Source organism: Dromiciops gliroides, chromosome 3, assembly GCF_019393635.1.
Source record: "Dromiciops gliroides isolate mDroGli1 chromosome 3, mDroGli1.pri, whole genome shotgun sequence".
Classification (NCBI taxonomy): Eukaryota; Metazoa; Chordata; class Mammalia; order Microbiotheria; family Microbiotheriidae; genus Dromiciops; species Dromiciops gliroides.
The window spans coordinates 178,139,001-178,155,027 of NC_057863.1; the positions used below are offsets into that span (position 1 = coordinate 178,139,001).

Here is a 16,027-nt window from a genome sequence, read left to right on the forward strand (position 1 = left end):
TCCAACAGTGGATTGGCATCTCAGCTTTCCCTTCCAATATCCAATATTTTCCGTTTTTGTTATATATGCCACTCTGATAGGTGTGGGGTGATACCTCAGAGTTGTTTCAATTTGCATTTCTCTGAGCAATAGTGATCTAGAGCATTTTTTCATATGATTATAGATAGCTCAGATTTCTTTGTCTGAAAACACCTGTTCATATCCTTTGACCATTTATCAATTGGGGAATGATTTGTATTTTTATAAATTTGACTCAGTTCTCTATATATGAGAAATGAGGCCTTTATAAGAGATATTTGTTTCAAAAATTCTTTCCCAGTTTTCTGCTTCCCTTGTAATCTTGGTTACATTAGTTTTGTTTGTGCAAAAGTTTTTTTTACTGAAGGTTAGATTAAAAAAAAATTTAACCCTTCTATTCTTCCATACAGATACATGTTATTACAAGAAATATTTAAAACATATATTATTTAATGTTTCAAAGCATTTTCATAGGAATGAAAAACTCCTGTAAGCCAAATTATTCCTCATGTGCAGACATTACAAGAACTCAATCCAAGAGGGGTCCAGATGTCAGGTTTTGCAGTCCTCTTCTTGACAGCCACCTTTATTGCCTCCTCTAAAATTTTCTGGAATATGCACTTATTATAGTTTTGTTATCCCTCTCCAGGTGACATGCTGACATTCCTCATATATATATATATATATATCGATATATATAGATATATATAGATATAAAATCTGGTTGGAAGGCTATGGAGATACCTGCAGATATATCCATGATTAAGAAGGCCAGCATTCAAATCCTTTCTTCACTTAAGTTATAATTTAGCTGAGGTAGACACAAAAAGGGGGAGGGGAACCCAGTTTGATTCCAGTTTTTTCTTCTTATTTCCAAAGAAGAGCAGTCTTTCCAGTACTGACAATGAGTTGTTACTCCCTTTTGTTTCTGTAGCTTCTTGTTAAAATAATCAGGTCATCCTTTGAAGTAAAGTCAAGTGAAATAGTAATAATTTTCTTCATAAAGAGATCCCATGAATTTTTTTATGTGACCTCAGCTGGCTTTCAAGAATTCTAATGAAGAAGAATACTATGCTGTTAAAAACTTTAATAAATATGAAATCTGTAAGACCCCTTGCTTTTAGAGCTAGTTGCTGTACTTTAACATAATTCACATGATTCTCAGCTTTGCTCACCCGCTTTCCCTGGTTAGGGAAAAAGATATCCATACTTTCCCAATTGTTCTCCCACAGGAGTCAACGATACCTCCAGCTTTTCATGTTTTAAGTGGATCGACTCAAGTGGTTTCCTTTAAAGGACCCTCTTTCTGAGGCCTGGCTGTGCTCCTGAGGTGTCAGGCACAAGATCTGCAAGGCAGTGGCATGCAGGGTAAAAAAAGCTCTTTGGGATGTGACGGAGCAGCCTAAAGGAAACGGGAACGCTGACAACAGACTCACTGCAGTTCAAGAACATGAACAATTAAAAACCAAAAGAGCAATTCCAACAGATATGGGTGAGAAACAAGAAGGAGAAAAGGAAGAAAATTGAAAATCACCTTTGAAGTAGTAGTTAGGTAACAGGCAATTCTACACTTCTTTACTTGTGAGGCATAAAAAACACCCTTACATATTTATAGCTCTACTTGGCTCCAATGCAAAAGCAGAACATATGTAGTATTTATATGAAAATTGTAAGTAAAAGAGACAGAGAGTCTAGGATTTTCTATATAGTATATTCCATATTATCTTCATGTTTAAAACCATTCTTATTTCCCCAAGTTTTATCAGCATCTTAGAAGTTTAGAAATATTTATGAATTCAAAACACTTTTTCTAATGTTTCTTCTTATACTTTCTAACAAACCATAAAATACTTTGAAGTTTGTAGGTAGGACCTTATTAAGACAAACCAAAAATCCACTGTAACTTTAGCTTAAGTTGTGGGACAATGTGGGTTGCTAAACATTTAAAGACATGCTAAATTGTTCTATTGCTTTGAAAAGAAAAAAACCCTTAAAAATGTCAATTCTCCAATAAGTAATATCATTCATACTCTTAAAGCTATCTGGACCACCAAGGCAATTCCACAAAACCATGAAAGTACTCAAATGTAGCTTGATTTAGATTTCGGTTTATACATTGCATTCACATTGGACAAGAGTTTAACATGTTTCTGTTACTGTCAATATTAAAGTTATGGGGTTGAGTTAATCTTAATACTAGCCAAAAGTAGCTAAGAACTGACACCATCAGTTTCAAACAGTAGACAGATATTAAACATTAACTGCTGACCTCCCTATTATTATTAACTCCTGAGCTCCCAGTAGATGGAGTTAATGTCAACATCAGATTAATATCAATATACTATGGTGCTGTCATGCAAGGATATAGAGATGTCTTAAGTTAATGTCTATCACAAAGTATTTTACACAATAAAATTTGTTCAAAGTTCTCCAAGACCTCTGAGAATACCTGAAAATCAAAAGATATGAATTCACTTGTCAAAATACTTACTATCCCAGCCTAGTCTATCTAGTAAAATCTTGAAGAAAAAAATAAAAATTCAGTGAAGTTTCTAGTATCTACAGCAATATTGAAGGTATATAATACCACTGGAAATCTGATACAGTATTATATACTTGGCATTTATTATACTCACCTAAACCTTTTTGTCCAGGGTTCTTAGCAAAGTTAAAGGTAAACTGATAAAAATCTTTGAATTTTATTGCATCCTTTAGCTCTTGTTCTATTCTTGGTAAAAGAGCTTTTAATTTTTCTGTAGTATCACACCTAGTGTAAAAAAGTTAATCAGTGAATAATATTTTTAACAGAAAAGTTTTATGAAACACATTTATTAATAATATTGTATTAGTACTTGGTTTGTCTCCAAAACTTACATTCAAAAATATTACTGATAAAGTGTAATTTATCTTCTTCCCCATGAGATAATATTTAAAGACCTTTAAAAGCTGAAATCATAGTGAACTACAATGAAACTTAAGGTTTTTTAAGTGTATAACAAAGAAAATGGTCACATCTCACATTTTTTTCAGCAACCTAAACTAGAAAAATTTTCTTTTTAAATGACAGAGAACTCTTAAGAAGTCTTTGAGGAATGGCACTGCTGTTACAAAATTCACAAATGAATGAAAAAAACATTTTATTCATGCATGAAAGTCTATTCAGAGCCTCATGGCTTCCCTTAGTGTCTTACTATTCAGCTGTTTTCTCAAACCATAAAAGAAAAGAAACGGCATATTAGAAGGGGGACAAACAACACCTATACACATCATTAGGTCCCAAGGACATCAGTGCCTTATAGTACAGCATGAAAATTGAAGTTCTTAATGACTGAACTAAGTTATCAAGAAAAGGTTAAATTCTGTTTGGCATATGATCCCCAAAGGCTGGGAAACATCAGACAATTTAGTAAGACTTCAATCCAAAATGGATTTATCCAAATATCATATTATAACATAATATAAATATTGTACCATAGCAAAGTATTTATGCTTAAATGGTTAAAGGTCCATTATTTGAAAAATCACCTTATATGAAACACTTTGTTCCTGAACAAAGGCCAACAATTGCTTTTTTAATAGTAGCTTCAGGGAGAGCTTTCCACAACAGCAAAATAAAAATAATACTAAAAATTATTTCCAAAAAGTATCATTATGATTACAAACCATTGTTGGGATGGACAGATCAGAAACTAATAATAGCATAGTTCTCTAATAGGTCTCTTTTGCTCTGTACCTAGATATTAATATTTTTCATGTGTATATTACTAAGATTTAAAAACTTGAAAAAGCACAGCAAATGTCCCATATTAATAATTAATATTTCTTAAGTATCTACCAAGAACATGGCACATCGCAGAACTGAAGAGTCACATTCCAAATACTTATGCTTTTTTATGCTTTCCCTCTGTTTCAAGAGAATTCTTTTATTTCAAAAGTTATAAAGCTTCCTTCTGTTGCCTAGTTCAAGGATTTCAAACCAGTTCTCCCAAAACAATATTTTTCCTGTAAGAGGGTCAAAACTTATTGTCAAACAGGTTAGCGTTTCCATTACCACATGAAATACAAGACAGTTATAATTTCACCTATTTTCATTAGTATCAAAAATTTGCCCAATAACATAGCAAAATCTTAAATTAAATATTGAATGAAAGCAATCCCTGCCCCCATTTTATAACTCTCAAGTATTAAGGGATACTTATAGTAAAGGACCGTAATTCAATGATAGCATTCAAGTGAACAGATTAGTGAAATGCATTTTTCTAAATTTTATCTTAATGTAAAATAATGTAATTTTAATGAAGTAAAATAACAGTGAAAGTAGACAAAGAAAGTATTCTACAGTGTTGGTTGTAAGGATTCAAAATTAGGAGGAGAAAAAAGTAGATGTGAAATAAGTGATTTAAGGAGTTAAGAAGGGCTAATCTGAACAAAAAGCTGTGTTGGTTTGGTGAAAAGAATTCAGGAGAGAAGTGGATTCAAACATCATTTCTCTCTCTCTCTCTTTTTTTGGTGGGGCAATGAAGGTTAAGTGACTTGCCCAGGGTCACACAGCTAGTAAGTGTTAAGTGTCTGAGGCCGGATTTGAACTCAGGTACTCCTGACTCCAGGGCCAGTGCTGTATCCACTGCGCCACCTAGCTGCCCCACAAACATCATTTCTAACACTTATGAGCTATGTGACCATAGCAAAATCACTTCTTTGAATTTAGGTTTCCTCATATATAAATGGAAACTTTTAGGTATCTATCTCCCACGGTTATAGTAAGATTCTCATTTGTCTTTCTCTTCTCTTTTCCTTCCTTCCTTCCTTCCTTCCTTCCTTCCTTCCTTCCTTCCTTCCTTCCTTCCTTCCTTCCTTCCTTCCTTCCTTCCTTCCTTCCTTCCTCCCTTCCTCCCTTCTTTCAGAAGCAACTGGGTTAAGTGACTTGCTTTTGAAAGCTATTGGGGTTAAGTGATAGGATAACACAGCTACGAAGTGTCTGTGGCTACATTTTAACTTAGGTTCTCCTTCCTCCTTCCTCCAGGGCCAGTGCTCTATCCACTGTGTCATCTAGCTGCTCCTCACTTTAATTTTACTCTGTAAACTTTAGAAAACAATACATAAATCTCAATGATCATTGATGAGAAAGCCTAATAGCTAGAAAGCTGGTCTCAATGTGTAAGATCTAGCTAGCATCAGTCTAGCCTCTGCCACCACTTTGACCCTGGAAGTCGCTTAACTTCTCCCCAGGTAACTCTCCTAATGTGCATTGGAAGAGGAAATTTCTCTTTACCAGGAGTTCCCTATACCAATGAAGTTACAAGTTCAGACCAAAAAAAAAAATTGGCAAGTACAAATCATTAAGGTAGAAATGAAAGGGAAACCAATTAAATCACTTAAATTGATAGGTATAGGAAGACACAGAGACCTACACAAATGATATAAGAACTTGATGTCCATGGACTTGTTAAAAAAAGAAAAGAAAACGAATGGTGAAAGACATAAGCAAAAAGACAGCAATTCTGCATTGTAGATTTGATAGATTTACTCACCCCAGTTCTGTCATGCCATCTATAAATTCCTTTTTACTGAATTCACATTGAGTGGCTGCCCTGAACTTCCATGCTATGACAAGAACACTGATATGGGCAGGATCTAGGCTTAAATCATCACAAAACTGTTGAATTCCATCAATACCAATTTTATTCTCATCTTGTGGGTCTGTATTTAAAATTTCAAAACAGAAGAATTATATCATTTTAACATAAAAGACAAAACAGTCTAAGGGTGCTTTGAACTCCATAGTTAAGCCAATGTTTGTCACATACAGGAAATAAGATGGTAAGACAACTTTTCCTTAATAAAATAGTATCTACTGGTCTAAACAAGTGGAATGTTTTTTAAAAGTATTACACTTTGAAGAACAAAAGAGGGAAATAAAACAAATTAACTTCTACAGAATAAAATAAAACAGCAAAGGTGACAAAAAAGCTACCTTGCCAATAGGAAATAACCACTACTGATGACAAAACATAAAGTATATAATAACATTCTAAATATTAATTCTATAACAGGGTAAGACTAAGAAAAATTCATTCCGATGCCACTGTATAAAATATATCCTTCACTTAACTTTTTTTATAGGTCTGAACTTAATAATTGAGGTATTTTCTTATTTCCAATTTGGAAATAAAATTAATCTACTCATTTATTGTATGAAAACCAAAAATAAGTTTGGTTTTCTTGGCTTTAATTGGAAATAATATTGTGTAGTGACTATCATGCGATATCAGTGAAAGCAGCTTGGGAAGACTAAACCAAATTAGGTTTAATATCTCCATAAAATATTTATAACATAATTTGAAATTATAATACAAGTTCATATTTCCACTAATACCAATTCATTATCAACTATTCTGGGTCAAGATAAAACATGTACCCTCAAACACAAAGTATAAACTATAGAGAGGGAGTAAAAATTCTTGGCAATATTTATGTAATTTATCTAATGACAATTCAGTAATGGCTAAGAAAACAGTTTTCCAAAACTTATTCATATGTATATTTGGTGTGTTGTAAGAGGGGTGTAGGGTTTTTTTTTAAAGGCAAAATTTTACTTTGGTCATTTAACTATATTCTGGTTTGCTTAGTTATTATACCTGTGTTATTGCTGATGGCATAAATGTAATTACTGTATTATAATTTCCTACAATCTCAGTCTTCCATATGGAGAAGGGCATGTAAAAACAACTATTCAAGATGAGCCTAAAGTGCACACACGCACACACACACATACCCTGTATATACCTATAAACATATGTGAAGTCACTATAAACTGATTTATGATGCTCTGATCTCACAAAACACCATATCTGACTTTACATATCTTCAGAGTAATGGAAAAATTGGGTCAACATGTTACCCAGGCAATGAAATAATTTTAGAAAAATTGTGACTAATATTTGATGAAACTTTAAGGTGGCTTAATTGCTGTGACATTTCTACCTAATATTTTTTAATTCTTTTAGTATAAGACCCAATATTTGTGAACATATATGTGTATATGTGCAAATATATTTAGTTTGTAAAAATATAATACTGAATAGTAATTTAAAATTAGTAAGATAGGGGGCAGCTAGATGGCGCAGTAGATAAAGCACCAGCCCTGGATTCAGGAATACCTGAGTTCAAATCCGACCTCAGACACTTGATACTTACTAGCTGTGTGACCCTGGGCAAGTCACTTAACCCCCATTGCCCCGCCAAAAAAAACCCAAACAAAATAAAATTAGTAAGACATTATTATTTGTTGGATTTATACAGTGTCTTCTAGTTTAAGTTATTTAAAGGGGAGGGAAGGAAGTTCAAATTAAAATGTTATTAAAATATAAAGACTACTTATTGAAAAATATTTGAAAGGCCTATCAGCTAATTTTTTAAAAGTCAGTTCAACAATTATGTAAAAGTAGTTCTAAAAGGTGTTTTTAAACATTTTCATTTTTTAGAGCTTCATTAAGTATAAACCTGTAATTCTATCCCAGAATGTTTTTAAACTAAGTTTTTTTAAAGCTATTTACATGCAATACTCAATATTTTTAATCATATGCAAAGGGGATAAGCAAACATAATATTCAATATGAAAAGTATTTGGCCTGGTCTAAAACCTAGTTCTAACAATCTAAACCAAAATTGTTTTAGTTTGGGAAGTACAAGGTTAAGCAAAAGAACAATTAACATGACAATCACAACGTAAAGGAAAACAAATTTGAAAGGTTTTAGACCAGTCATGACTTCAGAGGCCTGAGGAGGGATGCTTTTTTCCTCTTGGAAGAGATGAAACGGACAACAGGTGATTTGAGACATAATTTTCAGGTCTGGTCAATGTGTTGATTTTTATTGCACTTGATTATATTAATATGATACAAGAAAGTGTTTCTATTTGGGCGTGGGAGGGTGTCTGTGGAGTTAGTGGACAGTGATAGATACACATACAAAAAGGAACATACATAAAACATGAAAAAATATACTTCTGAAAGCAAAAAACTTCAAAATGGGGCACAAATGGCAATTTTAGTATAGCCACATTTAAGATGCACTTTAAAAACTATGTAACAGTTTACAATTTCATATACAATTCTCTTTCATTCTTTATATACTAAACCGTTTGTTAGACATCTTTTGTTTAGAATTTATAAAAAATATTCAGAAAAAAAATCTTCCCCAATGAAATCCACAAATAAAACAAATGGGAATTTTACTTAACAATATTTTAGTCTTTGGTGCTACCAATAAACCTTAGGATAGAAAGGGCAATTTATACAGATTTTGGAAATCACTGAGTTATTTTTGTGAAAATATAATAAACACTTTCAAGCTATTAAAAGCTATCTCCAAGGAGATGCATGTATATTAATTGTTACATTCATAACCACATTTGAGTTTGGAAAGCTTTGTTCTAAACACGACTGATTTTCAAACTTTTTTTTTAAAGCAAGCAAAAAAAAATCAACCATAAATTGATTACATCAAATCACTTCTTTTCAAAGTGGCTTTGTCCAATATTCAAACAATAACTAAGTATTAATGTTGAAACCTCCTCTGATAGGTAAGCTGGAAACAATGCTGCATTTGTAATTCTGAATCATTTTTGTGATTTGGTCTTTGAATTCCAAAAAAAGCATCTTTAATTGGAACTGAAGAAAAAAACACTATGTGACAAAACTATATCAAAGTGATGATTAGAATAAAATATATTTCAAATTCCATCATAATGGAATTCCATCCAAAGCATGTAATATGGTTGGTGGGAAGCTCAAATGAGATAGTACATGAAAAAAGCTCTTTGCAAACCTTAAAATGCTATGTAACTTATTATTGTCGTTATTGTTGTTTATGATGACGATATGCTTTATCTATCCTCCTGTTGCATTTGCCTTAAGCATAAGAGGCAGGAATAAAAACCCAACTCTCTACCTTGAATGAACTGTTTTAATAGTTGTCTGATTAACTAAATTGGGTTTTGCAAACTGAATGTTAGAAGATAATGGAAATGGTAGCTGAAAGAATTGTTTTACATAGTAACATACATTCTATTCTAAAACATATCTTTTTAATAAGAGATGCTAAAAGTTTTAGGAATGTTTATACAATGCTTTAAAAAGCCATCCTTACCTTTATACCTGTTATACAATTGTTCTAACTTCTTTTTGTCTACTGAATTTTTCATGGATTCTTTGTAGTATAAGTCTGGGTTCTGGAAGTAGTTGTCAGTTGCCACTTCTAGTTTCCACTCATTCTGCATTAAACAGTATATAGCAGTCTTTTCACCAGCCTGGGTAAATGTCATAAACTGGCGGATCTTGTCCTTCTGAGATGATTTAAACTTATGCTTTGGGATGCAAAAGAAGCAGGAAAGCCAATGAAGCTAATCCAGAAGTTTGTTTCAGCATTCTATTACTAATGCCTATATTTTAAGTGGCTTTATTTTTCTTGTATGGTGACAACTTTCACTTCAGAATTACAGGAAGACAAAGCCTTGTTCTTCATCAGTTAAAAAGACTGCACATTCTTCTGAAAATTGAAATGACAGCATCTATATAGTAACAAATATGTAAAGTCTACCTCTTAAAATTACTTTTATCAATAATCAATCTTTTCACATAATATATTTTGATCTTTACACATTCTATTGTCAATTAAGCATGGTTACTTTAAAAACTCTGTAAATCAGGCCTATTAGAAAGCTGATATTCTTAAGTTAATGCAGGCATGTACACATTTTCCCTAAGGAATAATATCAAGCTTCCTAATTTAAGAATATCACTGAAGCTTCTCAGTCTAAAGATTCACTAACTGTTGCAGCTGTCTTGAATAGAAATTAGTGAAAAAGAAAATTTAAAGCACAAAGGTAACTTTCTAAATAGATTTTAAAAACACAAATGCCAGGGGCAGCTAGGTGGCAGAGTGGATAGAGTACTGGCCCTGGAGTCAGAAGGACCTCAGTTCAAATCTGGTCTCAGACACTTAACACTTACTAGCTGTGTGACCCTGGGCAAGTCACTTAACTCCAATTGCCTCACTTTAAAAAAAACACAAATGCCTACTGAAAGTGGGCATAGGAGGAATTTATGCTATGGATATATTTTTTAAAAATACTAATCAAACAACAATTGAGCCAATACTAGGGGCTTTAAGCCAGTGTAAACAAAAATGTTAAGTTTTTCAACACCATAGAACTGCATTAAAACAATATATAAGTACTCTTAGATTTTTAATATAGTTAAGTTTACAACCAGATATAGCATATAGGGAGTGGGGGAGAGATAACTCATTAGCTCCTGAAGTTCATTCGGGAATGCTTAGTTTGCTCAAGAACGTGGAATGTGATCATTGAATCTATTCACAGCACTAGTATAATGAATAAGTATTAAGCAAGCCGCTTTCAGATATTTCCTCTGTATTAAAAAAATATTAAGAAATTTAAAGTTATATATGTCAGCTAATATAATTATGGCCTAGAAAGTAGACATTTAGAAATACTTTTAAAAAAATTATAGGCAGCCCATTTCCCACAATAATGTTTTGTCACTTCACTGAGTTTTGGACTTAGACTCAGAGAACCTGGCTCGGCTACCTACCATATGACTTTAAAGAAGTCATTTCACTTCTAAGCCTCAGTGCTCCTCATCTCTAAAATGAGAAAGGTAGAGCAGATGCATGACCTTTAAAGTTTCCCTTTCATCTCTAAAATCTAAGATCCTAAGATAGGAGACTCAGCACAAAATTCTTGAAACAGTCCAAGAGATTTGATCCAGGCCACTTAACTTTTCTGTATATCAAAACTTTCCATGAAAAAAACCACAAGAGATTGTCTTTAGTATACATACTTAAAATAGTCTAAACCACTTAGGTAAAATAATTCCTAACTGAAAATTCTTGAGGCAGCTAGGTGGCATAGTGGATAGAGCACTGGCCTTGGAGTCAGGAGGACCTGAGTTCAAATCCAGCCTCAGACACTTGACATGGACTGTGTGACCCTGGGCAAGTCACTTAACTCCAATTGCCCCACCAAAAACCAAACCAAACAAACAAAAAAAAAGAAAATTCTCTCTTAGGCTTAATTACACAGTTCAGCAAACTTAACAACTAAATTAAACAACTCCAACAACGTGTTGGGTAATTTTCATTAAAGTGATTCTTCTTTTAGTTAAATGCACTGCCTCAAAAAACACACACTGTGACCCAAAAGGAGTGTGTCATCATTTATTTCTTAAGATATTAAAGGCATAAATCAAAATCCTGATTTATAGAAAAATGGAGAAAGATGATGTGCTTTACAAAAGTTCACAAGATTTTTACATAGCAAACTTCTTTTAAAAATTTTAAAACATTTTAAAAATAGAAAACATTTAAAAACAATAAAATGACCTAACTTAAAATAATCCACTTTACATACAACTTTTCATAATGACATCCATTTGCAGTAAAACAAGGTACACACTTATCCCAATGTACAAACTTTGGAAGCCTTTGAAAATCTTCGGAAGGTTTAATCACTTTACTTCCCCCTGGAACTTTACCTAAACTTTCCAGTTATGCTATTGCCCAAAAAATGGATCAAAATGACTATCTGTACACCAGCTTCTTTTCTTTTTAATCAAAGAGGAGTCAGATTTCCTCCATTCCTCCAGAGCACACATTTAACAAATTTGGAGCTTGGAGGCAAGGATTAGCCAAGGTGGCAAAGGATTTTTTTTCTTTCTTTTTGGATGGTCCTTAAAAGGTCTAAATAAACTAACAGAAAGTCAAGTTATGCCCTACCTTGGAGTATTGGGGTGGGGGTGGAGGGGGACAGCAGCATTAAGCAGATGCAATACAATTTACAATCGGGGAGGGGTGAGAGCCACCAGATACTTTCCGCATACACACACACACACACACGCACATATATATACTATATAATCTACTGTATCTTCCACAATTCTCTCCACCCCCTCCCTTAAAACGAATGCATTTTAAGTATGTACGTACGTATACACACACACACACACACACACACACACAAACACAGGCTACCAGGCAGCAGCCTCCCCAGTCGGCTCACCTCCGCGCCAATTACAACCCTCTACCGGCACAAATAGGAGAATTAGCAAACACCGTAGCCCCCGGGCACTTCAAATTCTTCCGAAAGGCTCGGATCCTCGCCCCCCCAAACTCGGAAAGAAAAGAGACCCCGTGAGGGAGGGGCGGGAAGGAGGCGGGGGAGCTGTCCAACCAGCCCGGGGGGAAAACCGAAGGCCAAAAAAGGCGAAGGCAGCGGCCGGTGTCAGGTCTCCACTTCTCTTGGCCCATCAGGGCCCCCTCCCTCCTCGCCCCGCCCCTCCCCTCCCCTCCGGACGGCAGAGAGTCCCCCCCCCCCCCGCCCCTCCCGATGACCTTCCCTACTCTGTTCCGCTTTCCTCAGCGCTCCCGGCGGCCACCCCAGCTCCACCCTCGCCGGGATCTCCCCAAGGAAGGGGAAGCAAGAAGATAACAGATAAGGTGGAAGAAGATCCGCGGCAGGGGGCGACGCAGGGTCCACCTACCATTTTAACATCAGCGCTCAGCCCCAACATCTCCGCCCAGCGACTCGCCACTAGCGCCTTCCGCGCAGGCGTAGCCCCCCCCCGCCCCGCCCCCTCCTGCCAGCCGAGGCGCGGAGGCCGAGGGTTCTTGGGCCGCTGGACCCGTTCGGACCCTCTAAAATCGGAATAGGTCACTAGGGGGAACGGTGCTTACAAATGAAAACAGGGCTCGAGCCTAACAGCTCTAGGCTGGGGCGGCGTTATTGGGCTCGGTGGGCATCCTTCGCTCTCCCGGAGATTAGAGGAGCACCGCGCGCGCTGTGCAAGATGAACTTGTGGGAATGCGGAGACCCCGAAGCGACTAGTGTAGGGGAGACGAGCCTAGGACTACAATTCCCGACATGCTCCGCACCGACTGTGACCTATGTGGCTGAATGAGACATCTTTCTGGCCGCTACGGGGCCCGAGATACCCGACGCCCCCTCCTCACACGCCAGTCAACTGCTTTATTTATTTTTTGGAAAACTTTATGAAGCGGTTTACAATACAACAGACACTTCAGAAACAAAGGAAAATGTATTCTAACTCCTTAAATATGGAGAATTTTGCTCCTGAAGGGCACTTTCTTTATACTCAGGTATACAAATAAAAACTATCGCTTTTATCACTTTTATTTGTATTCTCAAATTCAATTTTATTTTCATTTCCAAATTCTCTCCCTCAATCTAACCCCTCCCCCACCCATTAAGGCAAGAAAATCGAAGCTATTAGAATATCTATAGTCTTGCAAAAACCGTTTCCCTCAATCACCGAGTCCAAAAAAAGGGAAAACCTGATTTGTTCTGCATTGTTGAGTCCATCACTTCTATATCTGGAGGTGGATAGAATGTTTAATCATGAGTTCTTTGGAATTGTGGTGGGTCACTGTGTTAATTACTAAGTTGATAATTTTTACAATGTTATTCAAATTATTCTGATTCTGCTCATTTAGCTATGCATCAATTCATACAAATTTTCCCAGGTTTTTCTAAAAACATCTATCCCTTTCATCAGTTCTGACAGAACAATAGTTATCCATCACATTAATAAATCATAATTTGTTCAGCTTTTACCCAATTGATGGGCATCCACTTAGTTTCTAATTCTTTACCATATAACAAAAAGGGCTACTATAAATATTTTTGTACATATGGGGCCTTTCCCTTTATTCAGTATCACTAAGTCAAAGGGTATGTACAATTTAATACCTTTTGGGGAATAATTCCAAATTACTTTACAAAATGGCTAGATCAGGTTACAGTTCCAGGAACAGTACATTAAAGTATCTGTTTTCCTACAATTCCTCCAGCATATCGTTTTCCTTTGTGTCACTGTAGCCAAACTAATGTTAAGAGCTGTGTTAATTTGCACTTATTAAATTATTAGTGATTTAGGGGGCAGCTAGGTGGTGCAGTAGATAAAGCACCAGCCCTGGATTCAGGAGGACCTGAGTTCAAATCCAGCTTCACACACTTGACACTTACTAGCTGTGTGACCCTGTGCAAGTCATTTAAACCTCATTGCCCTACAAAAAAAAAATAGGCAAAAAAAAAGTAAATGATTAGTGATTTAAAGAATTTTTTCATATGACGTTTGCTAATTTGGATTTTATCCTCTGAAAACTGCCCTTTCATAATCTGACGAGATTAATTGAGCAATGGCTCTTAGTCTTATAAATTTGCCTCAGTTCCCTATAAATCTTAGAAATGAGAAACTTGCAGCAAAACATTTAGTTTCCTGCTTCTCTTCTAACTTTAGCTTTACTGGTTTTGTTTGTACAAAATCTTTTTAATTTTATGTAATCAAAATTATCCATTTTACCTCCTGAAGACCTCCCTTTATCTTGTTTGGTCATGAACTCTTCCCTTATCCATAGCTCTGATAATAAATTTCTTCAGTGGTTCTCTAATTTGCTTATGATGTCACCCTTTATGTTTAAATCATGTACCCATTTTGAGCTTATTTTAGTATACAATGTGAGATGTTGGTCTAAACCTAGTTTGTGCCACTGTTTTCTACTTTTCCCAAAAATCTGTTCATTAGTGAATGCTTGCCCCCATGGCTGGCATTTTGGGGTTTATCAAACACTAAGTTATTGTGCATATGCTTCAGTATATTGTGTACCTAATCTATTCCACTGATCAACCTAGAATCAAATCGTTACCCAATACCAAATTGTTTAGATGGTTAAGATCAAGTACTTCCTTGACATTTTTGTCCCCATTTTCAGGCCCCTTATATTTCTTTTTTCCCCCCATTCATTTCCTTGATATTCTTGACTTTTTGTTCTTTCAGTCGAATTTTGTTTTTTCTAGGTCTATAGTCTGATTAGTATGGCACTGAATAAGTAAATTAATTTAAGGAGTGTCATTTTTATTATATTGGCTTGGCCTAACAATGATCAAATTACTATTTCTCCATTTATTTAGATCTACCTTTGTGTAATGTGTTTTGTAATTCTTTTTATATGGTTCCTGTGTATGTCTTGACAGGTATTTTATAAGGTGCTTAGTTATTTTAAATAAAATTTCTCTTTCTACTGGATTTTGATAGAATATACAGAAATGTGAATGATTTCTGTGGGTATATCCTATAGCTTTGCTGATGTTGCTTATTAGGGCAAGTGAGTGGCATAGGGGACACCACCCCAATGTCATGGTCCTCTTTGAGAAAAGACAAACATGTCAGTTACTTTTAAAATTTACATTCTATCATTCTAAGTATCATCCACATATCATCCAAAAAAGTGATAGTTTTGTTTCTTCTTTGCCTATATTTATTCCTTTATTTTTCTTGTCTTATTGTTATAGATAGCATTTCTAGTACAATATTGAATAGTAATTTGATAATGGACATACTTGTTTCATTCCTGATCTTATTAAAAAGGCTTCTAGCTTGTCCCCATTACTGATAACTCTACCTCTTGATTTTATATTTGGGGGGGGGGGTTGGGGTTTTTTTTTTTACAGGGCAATGAAGGTTAAGTGACTTGCCCAAGGTCACACAGCTAGTAAATGTCAAGCGTCTGAGGCCACATTTGAACTCAGGTCCTCCTGAATCCAGGGCTGGTGCTTTATCCACTGTGCCACCTAGCTGCCCTTCTAGTGGTTTTTAATAGGAATGGGTGTTGAATTTTGTTAAAAGTTTTTTCTGCATCTATTAAAATGATCATTTAATTTTTATTTTTGTCACAAAATGAATCTTCTAGGACCCTTCTTTACCTATTTTAAGAAACAGCTTACATAATATTGAAATTACTTTTTCTTTAAATGTTTGGTAGAATTTGATCATAAATCCATCTGGTCCTGGGTTCCTCCTGTCCTGGACTTTGGGAGTTCATTATGGCTTACTCAATTTCTTTTTTCTAAAATAGGCCTACTTAAGGATGCTTGTTCTGTTGATCTGGGCAGTTTATATTTTTGTAAATA

The 16,027-nt window shown here is 35.1% G+C and overlaps 1 protein-coding gene across 16 annotated transcripts in view; it reads right to left on the reverse strand.

Moving 5' to 3' along the window:
- Window positions 1-16,027, reverse strand: part of DCUN1D2 (defective in cullin neddylation 1 domain containing 2) — a 39,417-nt gene that overhangs the window by 19,157 nt on the left and 4,233 nt on the right. The window contains exons 1-6 of one of the 16 annotated variants that reach the window (XR_006355456.1): window positions 12,582-12,724; window positions 9,169-9,385; window positions 5,550-5,718; window positions 2,655-2,785; window positions 1,194-1,453; window positions 321-1,071 (exon numbers count right to left, since the gene is read on the reverse strand). Coding sequence is in view for 12 of the 16 variants with exons in the window: in XM_043990603.1 (XP_043846538.1) it covers window positions 1,281-1,453; window positions 2,655-2,785; window positions 5,550-5,718; window positions 9,169-9,385; window positions 12,582-12,611 (720 nt within the window). In the remaining 4 variants the exon portion in view is untranslated. The other 15 variants (XR_006355458.1, XR_006355455.1, XM_043990603.1 and 12 more) reach the window with 15 other exon arrangements.